Source organism: Strix aluco, chromosome Z (assembly GCF_031877795.1).
Source record: "Strix aluco isolate bStrAlu1 chromosome Z, bStrAlu1.hap1, whole genome shotgun sequence".
NCBI lineage: Eukaryota > Metazoa > Chordata > Aves > Strigiformes > Strigidae > Strix > Strix aluco.
This window is the reverse complement of record NC_133971.1, coordinates 69,472,211-69,491,647: the sequence shown is the minus strand read 5'-3', so window position 1 is coordinate 69,491,647 and position 19,437 is coordinate 69,472,211. Positions and strand designations below refer to the sequence as shown.

Here is a 19,437-nt window from a genome sequence, read left to right as displayed (position 1 = left end):
AACCTGTTTCATGGAGTGACTGTATCAGCCTACTAGGAACATGTATGTCCAGTACCTGGACTTTTGTCAGTATTTCTGTTTGGGTGTGCTTTGGAGCCATGCTTTGAGTGACATGCCCTGTGCCATAGCATCAGAAGACAATCACACTGATCACTTGTCTGTTCATTTCTTGGAGAAAGCTCTTTCCCTGTTTTCAAAGGCCACTTCAAACACTCTGTAAGTAATCTCACTGAATCTTAAAATAAGGTAATCTGATGCTCCATTAAAAAAAATTAAGGGTGTGTGCTCTCATTTTTTACTTTCTCAAGGCTTAGGATTTCATACCATTCTATATTATACCTAAGGAAGAGCAAACTAATTCAATGTCTACTTTTCAATTTATTTTTCTCTCTTCTACTGTTGGATGTCTAACATTTTTAGATTTTACAATGTTCCATTTAACTTCAATATTAGATTAGTATTAGTTGCAAAGTAAGTCCTTTGGCAGAAAAGGTTTATGGATCTGTGGTTGAATTCAAATCTGTTTTGGCCACGTTTGTAAATTAAGAATGGCTTTCTCTGGACATAAGTAAAAATATAATTTGAAATAAAAGATAAATGTTAGAAAAGGCCTATGTGGCAATACATTTATGCAGCTAGTTTGTAAACATACTTCTAGACCTCAATAACCAGGCTCAGCAGGGGAAGGTACACTGTGAAGTTTAGGGCACAATCTTCCCAGAGATGGCTCATAAGACTCCTCTGTGGAGGTGAATTTCTTCCTCTATCTAAGATGCTCCCAAGAGGCATGCCCTGTGTGTTATCCAGTCCCTCTCCTAGCATAGTGGGATTATACTGGGTACCATACTCTGTAGCTGCAGAGAGAAGGGGAGGGATAGAGGAATTTGTTTCTAAATTTCTTGTACCTTCTATGTGTGTGAATTTAAGAATTAGTATGGTGCTGGTATTTCTATTTTAACTGTTGGATAGAGTTCCTATTTCTATTTTTATGCATGTTTTGCAGCTAATTTGTTTTTCTAGGAATAAAAACGGCATTTTAAATAACATGTTTTCTGATATAGGTTTATAGAAAACCTGCTCTGACCTAATTTTAAGGTGTGCTTCCTTCAGAAAGTACTGCTTTCTACAATTATTTACTGAATCACCCAGTTAATGTTTCCTGTGCATGGCAGGATACCTGCTTTGTGCTGATATTTCAAAGACACAGCTTTGCTGTGTTGAAGGGTCAGTTATTCTTCCATCCTATAAAATTCTGCTAATAATGCTATATCAGCCAAGAGTATCTATAGATGTGACCTGAAGGAACTTTAATGGGAAGAGAGGGAAGATGAAGAAATTCTTGTTTCCTCCATCTGTACCATCTGGTGTGGCACATGCTGTCAGTCACAGGACAGGCAAGTCACTCCACACTACCAGCAGCAAGACAGACATGCTTACAGATAGATGTTCTGATATTGAAAATAAATTAAAAAGGGGCTTTGCAAAGTTATGCTGCTTTGAACAGTGTTCAATACCACATTTGAGCAGTCCCAGCAAGCAATCTCAAATGTTTTCGGTATCCTTTGTGAGGTATGGGTAGTGCAAAGTGAAGGAATGAGACAGAGACTGTTACAGTGTATGAATACTTTGTCAAAGAAAGAGCATATGTATGTATGCCTGCATTTCTATGTCAATCCTGTATAAACTGATCTTTGAAGTTCAGAGAAATGGCAAGGTTATGCTTTTTTAGCATAACTTGATCTGTTTTAGCAGACCTTGTTTTCAACAGATAAAATAAAATCTAGTTTTGTATTTCTGTTGCATAGAAGGTTTCAGCTAAGTCCTGATATAAGCAAGTACAGACTTGGGGAGCTTTCAAAATCATAGAATCATAGAATACTTTGGGTTGGAAGGGACCTTAAAGGTCAACTAACACAATCCCCCTGCAATGAGCAGGGACTTCATCAAGTAGATCAGGAGCCCCCTTTAACTTTACTCTGAATTTTTCCAGGGATGGGGCATCTACCACCTCTCCAGGCAATGTGTTCCAGTATTTCACCATCCTCATCACAAAATATGTCTTCCTTATATCTAGTCTAAATCTACCCTCTTTTAGTTTAAAACCATTACCCCTTGTTCTGTCACAACAAACCCTACTAAAAAGTACATCCCCATCTTTCTGATAAGCCTCCTTAAAGTGTTGAAAGACTGCAGTAAGGTCTCCTCGGAGTCTTCTTATCTCCAGGCTGAACAATGCCAACTCTCTCAGCCTTTCCTCACAGGAGAGGTGTTCCATCCCTCTGATCGTTTTTGTGACCCTTCTGTGGACCCACTCCAACAGGTCCATGTCTTTTCTGTGCTGAGGACCCCAGAGCTGGATGCAGTACTCCAGGTGGGGTCTCACCAGAGCAGAGTAGAGGGGCAGAATCAGCTCCCTTGACCTGCTGGCCAAGTTTCTGTTGATGCAGCCCTGTTGGCTTTCTGGCCTGTGAGTGCACATTGCTGGCTCATGTCCAGTTTTTCATCCACCAGTATCCCCATATCCTTCTCCGCAGGGCTGTTCTCAGTCCCTTCATCCCCCAGCCTGTATCGATCCCAGGTGCAGGACCTTGCACTTGGTCTTGTTGAACCTCATGAAGTTCACATAGGCCCATTTCTAGAGCTTGTTCAGGTCCCCCTGAATGACATCCTGTCCCTCAGGCATGTGAACCATATCACTCAGCTTGGTGTCATCTGCAAATTTGCTGAGGGTGCACTCGATCCCATTATCAATATGTCATTGATGAAGATATTAAAAAGTACTGGTCCCAGTATGGGCCCTGAGGGACACCACTCATCACTGATCTCCATCCAGGCATTGAGCCCTTGACCAAGACTCTCTGGATGTGATCATCCAGTCAATTCCTTATCCAATAAACAGTCCACCCATCAAATCCATATCTCTCCAGTTTAGTGACAAGGATGTTGTGGGGGACTGTGTCAAAAGCCTTATAGAAGCCCAGATAGATGACATCCATAGCTCTTCCCTTGTCCACTGATGTAGTCACTCCATCACAGAAGTCCACTAGGTTAGTCAGGCAAGACTTGTCCTTGGTGAAGCCATGCTGCCTGACTCAGATCACCTCCCTGTCCTCCATGTGCCTTAGCATAGCTTCTGGAGGATCTGTTCCATGATCTTCCCAGGCACAGAGGTGAGGCTGACATGCCAGTAGTTCCCAGGGTCTTCCTTTCTACCCTTTTTAAAAATGGGTGCAATGTTTCCCTTTTTCTGGTCACCAGGGACTTCACCTGACTGCCATGTCTTTCCAAATACCATGGAGTATCTTGGCAACTACATTAGCCAGTTCCCTCAGGACTGTGAGATGCATCTTGTCAGGTCCCATAGACTTAGGTATGTTCAGGTTCCTCAGGTGGTCATGAACCTGATCTTCTTTTACAGTTGGATGGAATTTTCCTCCCCAGTCCCTGCCTTGAGGTCCATCCACTAGAGAGGTGTGGGAAGAGAGGTTGCCAGGGAAGAATGAGGCAAAAAAATTGTTGAGTACCTCAGCCTTCCCCTTGTCCATTGTTACCAGTTTGCCAGTCATGTTCATTAGGGAGGTTAAGCTTTCTTTCGCCTTTCTTTTCTGGCTGACATACCTGTAGAAGACCTTTTTATTCTTTGTATGCCTTGCCAAGTTCAGTGCCAGCTGCACCTTGGCTTTCCTGACCCCATCTGTACACAGCCGGGCAGCACCCGTATACTCTTCCCAGGATACATATCCCTGCTTCCGTTGCCTGTGCATTTCCTTCTTGCCGTTTAGTTTGACCAGCAGGTCTTGACTGACTGTCTCTCCAGCAGCCATGCCTGTCTCTTGCCTTCCTTTCCTGATTTCTTACACCTGGGGACTAAGAGCTCTTGTGCTCTATTGAAAGTGTCCTTAAAGATCTGTCAGCTCTGTTCTGCTGCCTTGTCCCTGAAGGCAGTTTCCCAGAGGGTCCTATTGACTCACTCCTTGAACAGCTGGAATTGTGATTTCCTAAAATTCAGGGTTTACTTTACTCTTTGCCTGACCTGTATCCTTCAGGATTGCAAACTCTGCCAGTGCATGATCACTGCAGCCCAGGCTGCCTCCAATCTTGATGTCACCAATTGTGTTGATGACCAGCAGGTCCAATAATGCATCCCCTCTGGTAATGCTATCTAGAGTTACCAGAGTTATAGCTGGTGCCATTTCTCTGCTTTGTTTACCTGAAAAATGTAATTATAATTAGTTGTCTTGCATCTTTCAACAATGCTAATGTGTGTGACTCTAAACAAAAAAGTTGATGTGATTAGAGATTCATTAAGCACTAACATTAGTCTCCTAAGGTTTTCAAACACAGCAGTATCCCAAACAGACATAAATAACTTTTTATACATTAATACAATTTCAAAAGATATTTTAAAATGGAGATTTAACAGCTGGAAAGTTTTTGATCTGTTTTGGTCTGGTTCTGTTTCTCTGATCAGTCCTATTCAGCAAAAGAAAACACTTAGAACGATGAGTTGGAGGCATAAGCTCTATGCAAGTGTGTTGAGACTTCAAGTAAGTCCCCACTGAGCATTTCCATGTAACTTGTGGTCTTTGTGATCCATGACTCACACCTCCCATAGCCCTACCCTGGTTATGCAGGCAGGACACCAGCAGTCTCAATAGAAATGTAAAATGACAGGTTTTACCACCATGTTATTCAAAGCTGTAAACTTCCAAACTTGTTTCTTTCCTTGCTCTTTGTTTTTTATGTGTGTAACAACTAAAAATATAAAACAATCAGAAGGATGTACAGGACATTAATTTCCCAGGGGTTTCCCTATCCAGTCAGGCACCAGAAGAACTGAACCTTAGTTCCTTCCTCTATTATTCAATGTGATTATAAAGGACCTGTAAAATATTCACATTTGTAGAACTTTTAGAAAGTTGCAAGGAAGTAATGTATTGAATTTGTTTAAAACTTAATTTTATTTCTGTGGAATTTTCAGGACGACAAAGGAGAGAGGAATGGTGTAATAAAGGGCTTAACTTGGTACTGTGAAGCCAACAGTGTTAAGCTAACCTTCTTCATTTTAAATCACTGGCAAAAGTCCAGCTGACTTTAATCAGACCAGCATTTCTACGCACACATTTCGCAGTCTCAGAAATGTTTTTCCAACTGCTTGACTTGGGTGTATTTCTGGACAGGATTTCATCTTGCCCTTCTTTGCTCAGTGCTTGTATTCTCTTTGAATTTAACACTCATGTCAAGATGCTTTCCAATACAGTTGGCCAAATTGCTGTCAATCCATGCAAAGCAACAGCTGCTTTATGGAACTGGTATAAGATGTAACACCAAACATTAGCAGGAGGGGTGTGAAACCTGAAAGAGCAGGTGCAAAGGTGTTAGGTGTCAGAGGAGATCCGTGGAGGCCTTATTGCTGCAGGAGTTTTCATAAATGTTTTAATAGACAAGGGGCTAAAGAAGGGCATGAATCTATATTAGGAAACAGGATTATGCAGTTAGGCTCAGGAAAGTGTCAGTTGATCCTGTTCTTGACACTGTGCTTCCAAAGTCTACTAATTAATATAGCATCACTTCAAAACCACTCCATTATCAGAGCAAGTCAGCAGCTAATAATAACAGCCCACTCCAATGGAGAACTGACTCATGCCTACCTCTGTGCTGTGGTGCCAGTGACCTTTCCTTTACCTTTCACATGAGTTCAATAAAAGTAACATCACCTTTCACTCTCTAAATTTTTTTATAATAGGGGATGACAGAAAAGTAGTTTTACAGTATATGGGAACACTTAACAACGAGCAAAGGGGCATAATGTGAACACTATGACACAGCTATGCTGTTACAAAAACCATGAATCTAATTGTAAAAGAATTCAGTGGTAGGAAAGAATATTTGGTACTGTTCTGGCTCTGCTTTCTCTGAAAACAGTTCAAAATGTCATTGAGTCCAACAGCAAAATTGGCTTTCAAAATCCTGGTTATATATCTTCCATTCATCAGCGAGATAATCTGAGACAGATTTTATGTAACTACAGAACAGACGCAGAGAGGAGAACAAATACATAGCACTATCACATTTGCATATTTTAACTTAAAGAAAAATATCTCTGGTGCCTACATACATGGATTGATGAGAGTCAGAAGGGAGTTGTAGGTGAAGGAAGAGAAAAACATGTTATTTGTTATTCCATAAAGTGCAGCTAATGAGAGGTATTATTCATTCTGTGAGAAGAATAAAGTGGGAGAGTCTAACTGAACTTAATGCATTTAATCTATTACTGAATACATTCCTATCAGTTGTTAACTAATTATAGGTAGTTACATGATTGATCAACTCTTCACAGCTGTAAACAACACTTGGTAAGTCTGACTGTGATTGTTATTCATCATCATTGATCAGTGGAAAAGGCATAAAGACAAGAACCAGACCTATCAACTGGTAGCAGATATCATCCTATATTTTTGTCTCGTATAGAGCTCAGTCAGGTAAGATCTCTGTTCTACTAGTGCTGGGCAAAAGAGTATAGAATTATACCCAACGTGAAGTGAAAGTGATGCTGAAAATCAAGGGAATTCAATGGAGGATATGGTCCAGTGATTTCTGCTTTTCTTATTGAAGAGATGCCAGCTCGCAAACCTGGGCCTCTGTCAAGCTTCTGAACTGCAGTTCAAAGTACGGTAAGATTCAGGTTAAGAAATTAATGGCTGGAAAACTCAGAAGAAATACAGAAAAAGAGGTGTCTCTTCACCTGCTGTTTAGACTATCCATCTAATTCACTACTGTGGCTTGTCATAGAGCTGGTTACTACAGTTGGAGTTTAGAAGGAGGTGGGTAATTTTACGAATAATGAAAACACAAGTTACGAAGGTTATGATAACTTCATACTTTATGGTGTAAATACAGCTTTGCAGGAATAAGATTTCCCAGAACTCCCTCATCTTTTACTTTGCAAAACTAATCCTGATAATGTTTTCTTCCTGTCTATTTTTAATTGACATATGTTTTCTTTGCTTCCCCATCACCTATGTTACTCTAGCCACATCAGCCAATTGCTTTCTGGATTAATCTGAGGTGATACTGTTAATCCCAGTCTGCCAAATTCCTTGACCCAAAACTTGAGGCTCCATGCATCAGTTTACATGGGCAGTGTGAATGCTGAGTGTATCTGACCAATGCTTGCTTGTATGTAGAGTTTGTGTGAAGAATGTGTACGACTGTGACAGAACTTTCCCCTGACTGTGTCTGGTTATATGATACATGATTATATGGCTATATGACTGGAGAGAGTATGAGGGCTATGAAACGAGGGCTAGCTTCAATCCTGGCAGGTGGCATATGCTGGCTGCCAAGCTGTCTTGAGGCTGCTATTTTGTCTCATCTTGAAATACAGACTTGGTCAGTTAAAAGTTATGTCTGACCTGTGCAATCGTGATGGCAGAGGGGCTGCAATGAATTAGAAGATACATGTGTCAGGATCACATGTGGGCATCACCATTTCATGATTTGCTGTTCTTTTCTGCCTTTGTTGCTAGTGTTTGTTTTTTTGTTTGGTTTTTGTTTGGTTTTTTGCTTTTTTCATTTCTCTTTGAATACACTCCTTGCAGGGCAGGGAGACAGTTAAGAAGAGGTCAGGCTACCCCAAACTGCTTTTAATATAGTTGAAATATTTTTCATTCTCAGAAGCTGACTCCAAGTCTTCAGGTTACTAATACAAAATGCTCTTTGAAATGCTGGTTAGAGCCTTGACTAGACTCAAGGACCTAATGTGATGCTTCAGAAGTGTAAAATGTTGGAGTATATTTTTTGAAAAAAGGGAAGAAATTAGGAAGTTATTAAAAATATAGAGATCTTACCATAATCAAAGGAAGTCTTGATAAGTACCTCAGACTTTTCATAATATGTGCCTGAAGCGGTCCTTAGTATCTCAAGACTAGAAATCAGGAAACCTGTGTTATATTTTCTGTGACATACTTTTTGACCCTGGTGAATGACTTCTTGACACTGTGTTTCTGTTAGTTTTCTCTTATTTGCTTGTCATAGATATTAATGGTATTAAAACTGCACAGTAAAGATGTCTCATAGCATCACAGAGCTTTATTTGCAGTTCTACGTGCTCTGGTAATAATGATGCTGGTATTGTAAGACACTACTAAGCTGAGATCTGCTTTCCAAAGAATTTGACTTTTAGCAGTTTTCACCTTTGAAATCTCAATAAGCAAGTGAATATAAGTACTCAGTATTATTCTACTAGAACATCAGTGAGGTGTTTGTGCCATATTCTGAGGTTGAGAAAATCTGAACCATGCTTGTTTGAACTGTGATATAGAAATAGTTTTTCAGTAGTTGTGTAAATGCCAGCTTCCTCTGAATTCTGCAAAGTTCTTAAACTGAAAACCACATTGTAAAACCTATAGCCTAATTTTACAGAAGTTTCATTTTATTGGGAAGTGTAATGTTTTTTGGTTGTTGCTTTTGTATTGTGAAGGAAGAATGCACCATGGATTTACCATTTCTTGCTCAACCATTCTAATCTTTACAGTCTTTCCTAATCTTGATTTAGGTCTTTCAGAACTACTGGAAACCCCAAAATTAACAAAAATAATGAAACCTTTGCATTCTGTTAATGACTGTTGCTCATCTCTGAGTCCCGTGTACTGTTGTAGTTTTCCTTGTGGAAAAACTGACAAGAAGTATGGTGTTTGTATGTAGGTGTACATGCTTTATTTTGCGGCAAGTAATTTTGGGGTTAATTATTGTATATCACATTACGTATATATCCAACTATTTATTTGCTTTTTTGACCACTAGTGCATATTGAACACAACACTTCCACTGGGTTATATACAGTTACGTTTTTCATCTTTCCATCTTTTCCCAGGTTTCAGTTAGTTTAAGAAATGTGTGTAGTTCACTGTTCTTGTATTAGCTTGTACTTTGTATTAGATTTTATTTGCAGTTGTGAAAATCTTGACAGTTTTAGATGTATGCTGTTAATAACAAATGTTACTCCTAAGTATTTGTTCAGTGGTCAGATTCCTTTGTTACATTCATAATTTTATGTGCTTAAAGCACTGCATAGGTATTTATAAAATGTCATGTTCATGGAAAGTATTATCTGGCATTGTGCATGATATACACAAATACATGGAAGTTTTTTGTTGTTTACTATTAAAAAATTACTCGGACAATACATGTCTTCAGCAGCAATGTGTACCTAAGCAAAGATAAGTGCTTCAACACAATTTGAAAGGGGCTGGGTAATAAAGCACTTGTTTAGAAGCTGCTTACTTTGATATAGGACATAGAAGAAAAAGCATAAAATGTATCTGAGCTTATACTGTTTCGGTACCATGAAACTTGCTTCTACACAATTTATCTTCTCAGTAACTATTCTGGGACAGACCAAATGACTTATTTTTATTAGACATCTTTTCCATGTTGTTTAAGGACACAGGACAAAACTGAACAATCCAAGGAGGATTATGGACCAAACCTTCAGTTGTATTTGTGTCTACCTCTTCCTGAGGTACTCTGAATTGGGGGAAGAGCTCCTGACTTAATTTTGGCCTAGAAGCTTGCCTGAAATTTAGAAGCCTCTTGTCTACACTGAGGACTGGCCAGATATTTTCTATGCAGGAAATTTTTTTTTTTTCTGAAAAAGGCAATTTTAACAAGTGCTTCATTAGTGATAAGGAAAAAGAAAGAAAAGAAACTTTAAAGAACTTCCAGTAAAAATCAGATGAGCTTTGTAGGTTTGCTATGTTCTCGTCTGTGGGGCAGTACCAAAGATCACATGGGTGGGTGGTATTACTGAGGACTTCAATGTGTCCAGTGTCTGCGCCAGGTCTCTGTAAATACTGTGTGAGGGGAATTCTTCCTGTAAAATGAGTCTTGAAAGTTCAGCTTCATTACAGGCTTTCATAAGTAAGTGTATGAATAAATATTCAGTTATATTTTTATTAGCAGACAACAACAACAACAACAACAACAATAATAATAATAATAATAATAATTTCATACCTTAAATTACTTGGACACACCCAGGTTACTTGGACACAGTATGAATGGAGTAATGCAAAATAGCAATGAAACACTAAAAACCACAAGATGTGATAACCTCATGCTCTTAATTGCACCAACAAGTTCTTCGAAAGTAGCAAAACCCCTGCCCACTTTGTGTACAGCCTATGTGCCATTCCTCAGGTTTCTTGTCCAGGTCGGGAAAAGATCTCTGCCATAGCTGAGTTTTTCACCAGTATTTGTTATATTTCCAATTTTTACACATTTGCATCGAAGCAAGATATAAAGTCTAGAAATATTGTTATAATATAGAAAGAAAAGAATCCTTTGGGAAGAGATGAACTCAAAATTTTTCCTGCTATATTTGTCACCACCTGAAAGAAAGTATATGAAAAACCCCTCATGTATCTAACAACACTATGAGAAAGGAAAGAAAAGGAGGGAGAGAAAATTTGCCATAATTCTGGCAGGCCACAAAGCTGTAAACTGTCGTGTTCAGTTGTTGACAGTGTTCTCAACTGTAGGTTTGTGTACTATCAGTGTCATGCCCAGGTAGTCTGTGGCATTAAAAGAAAAATAATTTTGATGATAGACATTTTGCAACAGTTTGCTCAACTAGATAAGATCTAATGCCAGATCAAGTATGTCACAGGGTGCCAAACAGACTTATCTCCATTGTGACTTTCCCTAATTTGGGGATTTTCTTTATGAAACTCCTGCTTCAAGAACAGATGAATCCAGTTCCAAGTTGCAAGGTTCTCCTGCCTGGTAGCCAGTTAGTGGCATTTGTCAAACTGCTCTGGTGCCCAGCACCACGGCAAGCAAGAGTCTTGTGCATTTTTGTGAAGTAACTCTGTGCCAAGGCAAAAAGAAGTTCTACCATTTCTCTTTGTAAATCAAAAAACCATGGAGATGCTTATTCCTGGTATCATACGAGGCAGCTCACAGATCACAAACCTTCTGACCTCTGTTACTGAAGTCAGAATGTCTTTCTCTTAATATTCTGTCTTCCACTTACATTTACAAGCAAGCCGATTTCTGACTGACGTTCCATGAAAATCTTGTTTCTGAGTTTATCAGCCTATGTCTGTTCAGTCTGGTGTAGAAAGCACCAACATACATAAGCTGTAATGATTCCATCATCAGTCATCAAAATGATGCTACTGTAATAGGTTAGGGCCACAGGATGACATTCTTAGTTTCAGTTGAATGTTTTTCCCTATAGCGTATTGTCATGGCAAAAGAAAATTGTTGGATATGTTTAAATCACAAGATGCCACCATTTGAATAGTATCTCTTCAATTGCTGTTGCATCTTGGTGCAGAAATTAAAAAAAGTTTTTGTCTCTATTCTGCTGTGAAAGTGAGCAATTTTGGTCATCTTTTGGTGAAGCAGCCAAATATATCTTAGAAGGGTCTTTGTATATATTCGAAGGAGACACTTCCTATCCAAACATTCTGGAGAGGTCAGTTAATGCCTGTATGCTACTGACATTGCCGCTCTTCCTCTTCTAATGGTTTTCATGAAAACATATGAAGAGTATTCACCCAAAGTGAGCTACTGGATCCATTTAAGGTGATGAGAAACCTGTAATTGATCTTTACTAGAGCCTAGCTTTCCCTTCTAATGTGTGTCCTTAATTTACAAGTTTTGAAGATGAGATGACTTTATGATGGCAAAGTGCAATAATATATGCAGACTGCGTGTAGCTGCAGCAGTAATACTATGAAAATTTAATGTAACTAATCAACATAAATTTATTTTTTGAGACAGCAGACTTGTTTTGGCTTCAGCTCAGAAAATCATTAATTTGGTACTTAATTTCATGCACGTGACTCATCTATTGACTTGGAACAACTCCTATACTTAAATTTAAACATATGATCCACATTCTTGGGAATTTTAACTATATGAACATGATTCTGCCCTTATTGCTATGTGGTTCTTCAATCACCTGTGAATGATTAGTACCTGATATTTTTGTGAATATTGCATATGCAGCCAGCTTTCTCAGTCTTTGCAAACCTGATGAAATGTTTGTGTGTACAAAAAACTGTGCTAATAAAAAGCAAAGTCCCTTTTTATTAACTTTTTAATGCTTAGCTCATCATAGCTGTAATTACTCTATTAGACTTTAAACATTAAATGTTTGAATGATGGTAGTGCTCCAAAGATGAAAGGGGATAACATTAAACATCCAAGTAAACAGTTTGGCATCAGAATAACAGTGTCTGTGGATTAACTCTGCAAAAGATTTAGGATTTTAGTACTGCAAAATCAGAATAATGCCGTTTGGGTGAAGACTTGTTTCCACATACGTTTCTTGGATTTAGCTTACAATGTTACCACCAAATAAAGTGCTGTTTGAAGACATACATTTTTATACTTCAGAGGGTTTTGTTGTAAAATATGTGAACGAGTGCTCTGTTACTAAGGGGTGGGGTTGACTGTTAAATGCCTTTGCCTCTTCAAGTTTGAGTCCAGTTAGGAAGTCTGATGGTGGACTGGGCTGTAAATAGACAAGTATATCTTTGTGAAAGATGTCTTCTGCCTCTAAAGATGTTTGTACACTGTTTCCTTAATTGATCATTTTCTCCAGGAAAGTCAATGAGATTATGAAGAGGTTACACTTACAGCTCTGTGAAAGAAAAGCTGGGGATTTGGTTTGAATGTCTGAGATCTAAGTGGGCATTTTGCCTGTAGTGTGCTCCTTTGTCATATATACCATACTGCTTTCAGCAAGCTAATGAGATGCTGAGTGCCAATCTATGTGTTTTGGGAGGCAATGTATGTGATAACCTGATCCTACTGAAGTGGTACAAATTTTCTGTGAATTCACTGAGTCTGAAATTTCTGTGCAAAACCACATTTGTAGTGCATTGATAGACATTTCTAGGTTAATCCTTTGTATGCCTTGTCATACATTGATTTTGATGGGATGCTGTTTCTGTCACATGTTTACATGTAATTGAAAACTACACTATTTTTGTGGTAAAGTTTGACATGACTTTACACCTCTTCATTCATTGGTGCTAAATAGTAGGCAGCTCATGATGAACTTGCACGCAACCTTATCAGTAAATCCCTTTCATGGCAAAAAGGCAGAACAGAAATAGAAACACACCCATTAATCAAATAACTTGTTCAACCCAGGACATGGTGTCCTTTTCTTTCAACTGAAGGTTTACCTGTCAGAGGGAAAGAGAAGCAGTGGAGTTCTACAATGTTATCTGGATTATTTCTATGAAAAAAATTATTAAGATAAGCAAAATGGGGCACTTTGTCAAATGAAAATGACAACAGTGATTAAACATAAGGACTACAATAAGTGGGTCCGGGTAGCTAGGCTACCAAATATAGCTATTTTTAAAAATGGAACTTGCATAAAGCCTATATACCGATTGATTCAAAGTCACATAATAGAGGAAAATAGCAAAAATCAACATCAAGCAGAAATAAATTATAACGTAAAAATGATAAGGGAGCCATGCTTGTTTGAAAATGAAATGTTATAAAAGGTGCAAAAATCCATCAGTCCTTCAAGAAGAAATAAAATACCCAGGGTTTTCTTTAGAAAATATAATACATAGCTGCTGTAATTTCCAATGCATCATATATCATAGGTGTTTGTTGGTAACATGTCAGAGACAGATTAAATAAAAAATCCATTAGGTTTCAACATACTATAGAAAATGGACAGGTTTTGTTAAATATTACCCTAAAAGAACAAGTACTGCAGGCTTGCAGCTTACACAATATAATCATGACTCCATATATTCTGTGGCATGCTGAACCAAATTTTATATCAAGAGAGTGTATGGCCTCATATATTGTTGGTACATTTTTATGGGAGTACAAACTCCTGAAAAAATGTAAGTTTTCATCTAATCGGGTATTAAAACAACCTATTTTCAAAACTAGCAGAAAATGCTCTGTTTATTAAAAAACTAATACTGCTATATTAATGTTATTTTTAATATTTAACGCAATAAAGCACTTTCAGAAAAATATATAAAAGTAGTTACTGCTGTTGAAGAAATACCATTTTACCACCTAGTGTTAAAGTTGCCAAGTTGTTTCAGCATGACAGGTGACTGCATGTGAAAACAAAGTGTGAATTGGGTGAACAATTATGTCAGTTTATTTTAAAATAATCTGCTGCTTGGTGTTTAGAGACTGCGACTTTCTTCTTTGGGGATGTTTTGAAAATAGTTTGGGTGGCATTTAAGACTGTGGGATATTGTTTTAATTTTGTGCCTGTTAAATTCCTTTTGGGGAGAGTTTGCTGAAAGAAATGTATAAACAATTTTAGCAAATTGTTCTGAGTGCAGAGAAACTTGAAATATTGACTTGGGATTTGGAATTGTGACAATAATTTGAAACCACAAAGTAAATGCAGTGTAAAGATGGTGCCAATTATTTTCTCTATTCTCTCATTGCTAAGATCTAGAAGAGTCACTCTAGTTTCCTTGTTCAAAGGGAGGTTGTGTTTTGTTGGAAAAAAGATTCAGTATCTGGAAAAATTACAGTATAGGAGTGAGTGTTTATTGCTGGTAGTCAGTCCTCAAAATGACAAAACAGTTTGGAATTGAGAAGTGTTAGAATAAAATGTGTGGTTCCCTGTTCTGAATCAGGAGTGAGACATTTCCATGGTAATGTCTCACCAAGGCTGTTTTAATGCAGTAGTGGGCAGATTTTGAAATTATATCTTTGACTTCAGAAACTCTGCATTTCTATTATGTTTTTGAAAGGTAAACTTAATTGCATAGTCATTTGTGATATGAAAACTTCAGTAAATCTCCCTGAAAAAATTTCCCCAAATTTTAAGGTCTGGCAGCTATATGAGGTTATATCTAGAAAAAACAAAACAAGAAAACAACCCCTACCCCCCCCCCCCCCAAATAAAAAAACCAAACAACCCACTGCTAAAAAAATCTCAAATCAAATTAGCTCTGACACAGTATGAAGCTATGAATGTGAGCATATTAAATGGTAAGGGTCAAATTAAGATGAAAGTCTGTCAGTATTGCAATAAGAAGAAGTTTGGCCACAAAACATAACAAAATGGGACTTGATTCTCGATAATAATAATAAAATCCTTCTGAAGGATTCAGAATATATTTTATTACTTTTTAACTTTTTTCATAAATTATATTGTGCTTGAATTTTTCTCACTTTGGAAGTAGAAAATATATTTGGTTTGGGGTTTTTGGTCCCTAGTTATTTTCTACACTCTAAGAAACCTTCAGGCAAAGACCAATGAAATTTTTTTGGTACTTTCTCTTCTGTATCAGGATCTATGCAGCTAGATTGTGATGGTGACATATGATTAGAAGCTCAGAGATATAATTTCCATTCTAAAGTACATTTTGTGGTTAACATTTATACTGCTTTGACATTCACTTTATCTAGCTGCATGGTTTTATGAATGCTGGTAGTGTGAATAATTGATTCGGTACACAGAGAGCTTTATTTAACACATTTATTTCTTTAACAGGTATATTTTACATTTGTAGTTAACCTTCATCGCACTAAAGGTTTATTACTTAAAAATGTAATTCCTTTGAAAAGTATTCAAATAAAAAGCTCTGGTGCACCTTATTATATATTTAGTTAGCAGTATGGAAGATATATTTTTAAAGATCTTTGAAAAATATTGGACCAAATTTTCTGTTAGCTTAAATTGGCAGGTTCATTTTCTAAGTGTCTCTTAGCAATACACTCTCAGTGCATAACAGAGTTATAACAAAGGAAATCTATGTATTTTTGATGGGAGTTATAAAATCTCTGATTTTGAGAATGGTAACCTGGCATCTATTAATTATCAAAACTGCGTTTTGTCACTTCAGAGTTTAGTTCATATGTAACCTAGAAAGAAACCATCATTGTCTGGTTCCAGTCTTGGTGTCATCTGAAAGCATAGTTTTTTTTAGAATGAAAATTTTATTCAATAACATGACAGTGTTAGAAAGGTGATGAACATTTTGGGAAGTATTTATTTCTGAAATCGTTTTTCCTATAAAATGATGACTAAGAGATAAGGTTGGCAAAATGTTGAGTAAAAAAATCATGCCATTCTTATTTTTCTAAGTGCTTTGAGAGGAATAAAAAATGTTTGATTAATGAAATGTCTTCTTGTATTTGCAAAATGTAACTAAAATAAAGCACCACTTCTTTCTAGCTAAGTAACCTGAAACAAGTCACAGTTGTGGATGTCTCAGCAAACAAGTTCCATTCTATTCCAATTTGTGTACTCCGGATGTCTAATTTGCAGTGGTTGGATGTTAGCAGCAACAACCTGAAAGATCTCCCAGAAGACATAGACAGGTAATTTATATTTTAATTCATTGAAAGTCTTGTGAACTATAAAGTAAATCTAGAAAGTAACAAGCTTCAGGAGACACCATTAATGACAACATGAAAAAAATCACATTTGGAAATGCATCAGATAGTTTTGCATGTAAGATTTATGAAGATTATTAATGGACTAGGTCAGAGAAAAGAAACTACATTTTCTATCTCATTGATGGCAAACTGCAAAGGCAGTGCCTCTACTGTTCAGTTAACTAATTATCTTTTCTGTTGCATTCATGATAATTTGTCATTATATCCAGGCATTGTTCTTTGGGAAGTTCATGGGGCATACTCTGCCCCAGTTCCAGCAAAAGGGACTCACCATATGGAGTTGGCAGCAGTATTTCTCTGGAGGGTAGATGGGGTGGAGGGAAAGATGAACTAAAGCATATTTAAGTTACTGAAAGAACCTGATAAACTTTGGCAGTAAAACAGAAAATTATTGCTAAATTTAAAAAAGACACTGACAATCTTCCCCTCCTACTCTGAAGCATATACGCATGTGCACACATATACTCACTCACAATTTAGAGATAGTTCTGGTTTTAAAAAAATCATGCTGATCACTTTAATGGGACTTACTAGCCTGAGAAAGCACTTTTTCTTATCCCTGGGCCTATTTATTCACTCTGGAGTCCTGTTGTAACTTGGTTTAGAAAACTTTACATAGCCGTAAGTAAACCAAAACACATATTAACTAGAGTTTATTAAAAAAATATGGATTATTTATTAATAGACATTCCTGAGACAGAAGAAACTTCACAGAAAAATCATTCCACTTTAACTTTTACAAGACCTTTGTTGCTGGGCAAAAGACTTTTCTGGGGCATTGTGTAATCACAGATTTCTCTGACAACAGGACGGAAGTCTTAATTTGTATTAGCAATTCACATGCTCTACCCATGAGAGCATAAACCTGCCATTTTTTTCCAGGTGGTCTGAGCAGAGATTTGATTAACTTCAAAGAGCTTCTAGGAGGATAATTTTATTTTATGGAAGGATACCCACTCAAGGGTTGTTTTATAGTGTAACCTATATATATTTCTCTATCTACAAAATATTCCTTTTCTACATTTCATCTTCTCCATTTCATACTGAACTGCCAACCTTGATACTAAAGCATCATAATCAGACACCACAAGATAAGGTTTTCCTTTGTTTGACTTTGGGTTTTGAATTTTGAGATCTCTTGGGCTCATGTGCATTCTGAAGAGTAGAAAATGTCAGGATATCCCTTCACCCCAGTAAACTGATACTCTTATTCACACTCATGATTGCAGTGCCTGCAGTGTCAAAGAAACTCAATGAACTACCATGAAGTGTGTGATTAAAAAATATGAGTTGGCAGTAAACTGAAGCTTTACTTAATATCTTTCCTGAATTCAAACAAATCATATGGGTCTGACAAGAAGTAGCCCACAACAGTGTTTCAGGAATGGGTCCTTCTGGTCAAATGAGACAAACACCAGTTTGCTATGCTTTTTGTCTTCTATCTACTCCAAAGAATAAATGCTCAGCCACAAATTACTATTGCATTAGGAAAAGCCAGGGGAAATAAAGCAAAAGAAGCCCAATGCCTTCCTCCACAAAACATCATCATTAAATTGATTTCAGGGGGATGACTTGTAAGAGCCATATGACCAGGAGCTGGTCTTTCTCTTGCTCCCCGCAGTACTAATTAGTAGTGAAAAACAACAGATGGGAGTATACTGCCTAGCACGGACCTATCTAGTTCATAGAAGCCAACATATGGGCAAAGGTGTGAGCTGGTGATCCGTATTTTTCATTAGTTCTGGGATACACATGGTGAGGCTTTATGTCATATTCTGTCAACATCTTCTGTATGAAAGTACAGTGATTTTGTAACCTTTTATTTTGGGCATGCTTCTGAGTACTTGTCAGAGGTATGCCATTAATATCTATAATGTTGAACCATGACTGGAAATTTCCATTAAAGTTGATGACAATTTGTGAAAGCGGGGTATGAATAATTTTTGAGAAGCCAAAGATGGTACATGTAATTGTTCTTCTTTTACACAAGATTAAGTCTATATTGCTACTTTGGATAGGTGCTCCTGTCTGAAATAAATATTTCAAGTAATCTTTAGCCTTTATGTTTTTACAGGTTAGATCAACTGCAGACTCTCCTCCTACAGAAAAATAAGTTGACTTACCTGCCCAGAGCTCTGGTCAATATGCCAAAGCTTAGTTTGCTAGTTGTCAGTGGCGATGACCTGGTTGAGATACCCACAGCCATCTGTGAGTCAACTACAGGTTTAAAGTAAGTAAAAGTGAGAGAGAAAGGAATATGCTCTTAAAAAGATACGATGGATGCACCCAGGAGAAATACTTTCACAAGCATCAGTTTCTACAATACCTGGTGGTCAAATTCTGACCCAATTTATATCAGAGCCCTTAAGGAAGCACTAGAGAGATCGGAAATTGCAGAACACTGGCAACTTTCTGATTTTCATCTGCCAGTTCCTCACATTGTGCATCTGTATGCCTGAACTGCTATTCCTGTGTAGGCTTGGTCATAGTGACTCTTAACTGGATGTGCATAGCCATGCCCCAGAGAGGGACCAGTAATCTAGAAGTCATCTGTTGATAAACTCAGTGCTGACAAAGGTATGCTGCTGGGAGTGGGAGATGTGGCTAGTTAAAAGGCTAAAGAGTGTCATGTGAATTTGGTAGTTCATATATTTGTTGTGAAACAACACCTTGTTGCTGCATGCAGGACAAGACTAAAAGGCTTTTCAGTCTGCAGTGACAATGATCTTGCATTTCTGCATGCTATGGTCAGGTCTTTGATTATGAAACCATTTGAGACTGGTTCTGGCTGGGATGGAGGTAACTTTCCCCGTAGCATCCATTATAGTCCTGGGCTTTGTATTCGTAGCTAAAATAGTGTTGATAATACACCAAGGCTTTTGATTATTGTTGAGCATTGCCCCCACAAAGGCCAGTAGGCTGAGGATGAGCAAGAGATTGGGATGGTGCATAGCTGGGACAGCTGACTCAAACTGACCAAGGGGATATTCCATACCATATGACATTATGCCCAGT

The 19,437-nt window shown here is 37.7% G+C and overlaps 1 protein-coding gene across 2 annotated transcripts in view; it reads left to right on the top strand.

The window, feature by feature from the left end:
• LRRC2 (leucine rich repeat containing 2) overlaps positions 1–19,437 on the top strand; it is a 76,803-nt gene that overhangs the window by 53,136 nt on the left and 4,230 nt on the right. For both annotated transcript variants that reach the window (XM_074813247.1, XM_074813248.1), the window contains exons 6-7: positions 16,199–16,344; positions 18,497–18,652. In XM_074813247.1, coding sequence (XP_074669348.1) covers positions 16,199–16,344; positions 18,497–18,652 — 302 coding nt within the window. The remainder of the gene's footprint in view (positions 1–16,198; positions 16,345–18,496; positions 18,653–19,437) is intronic.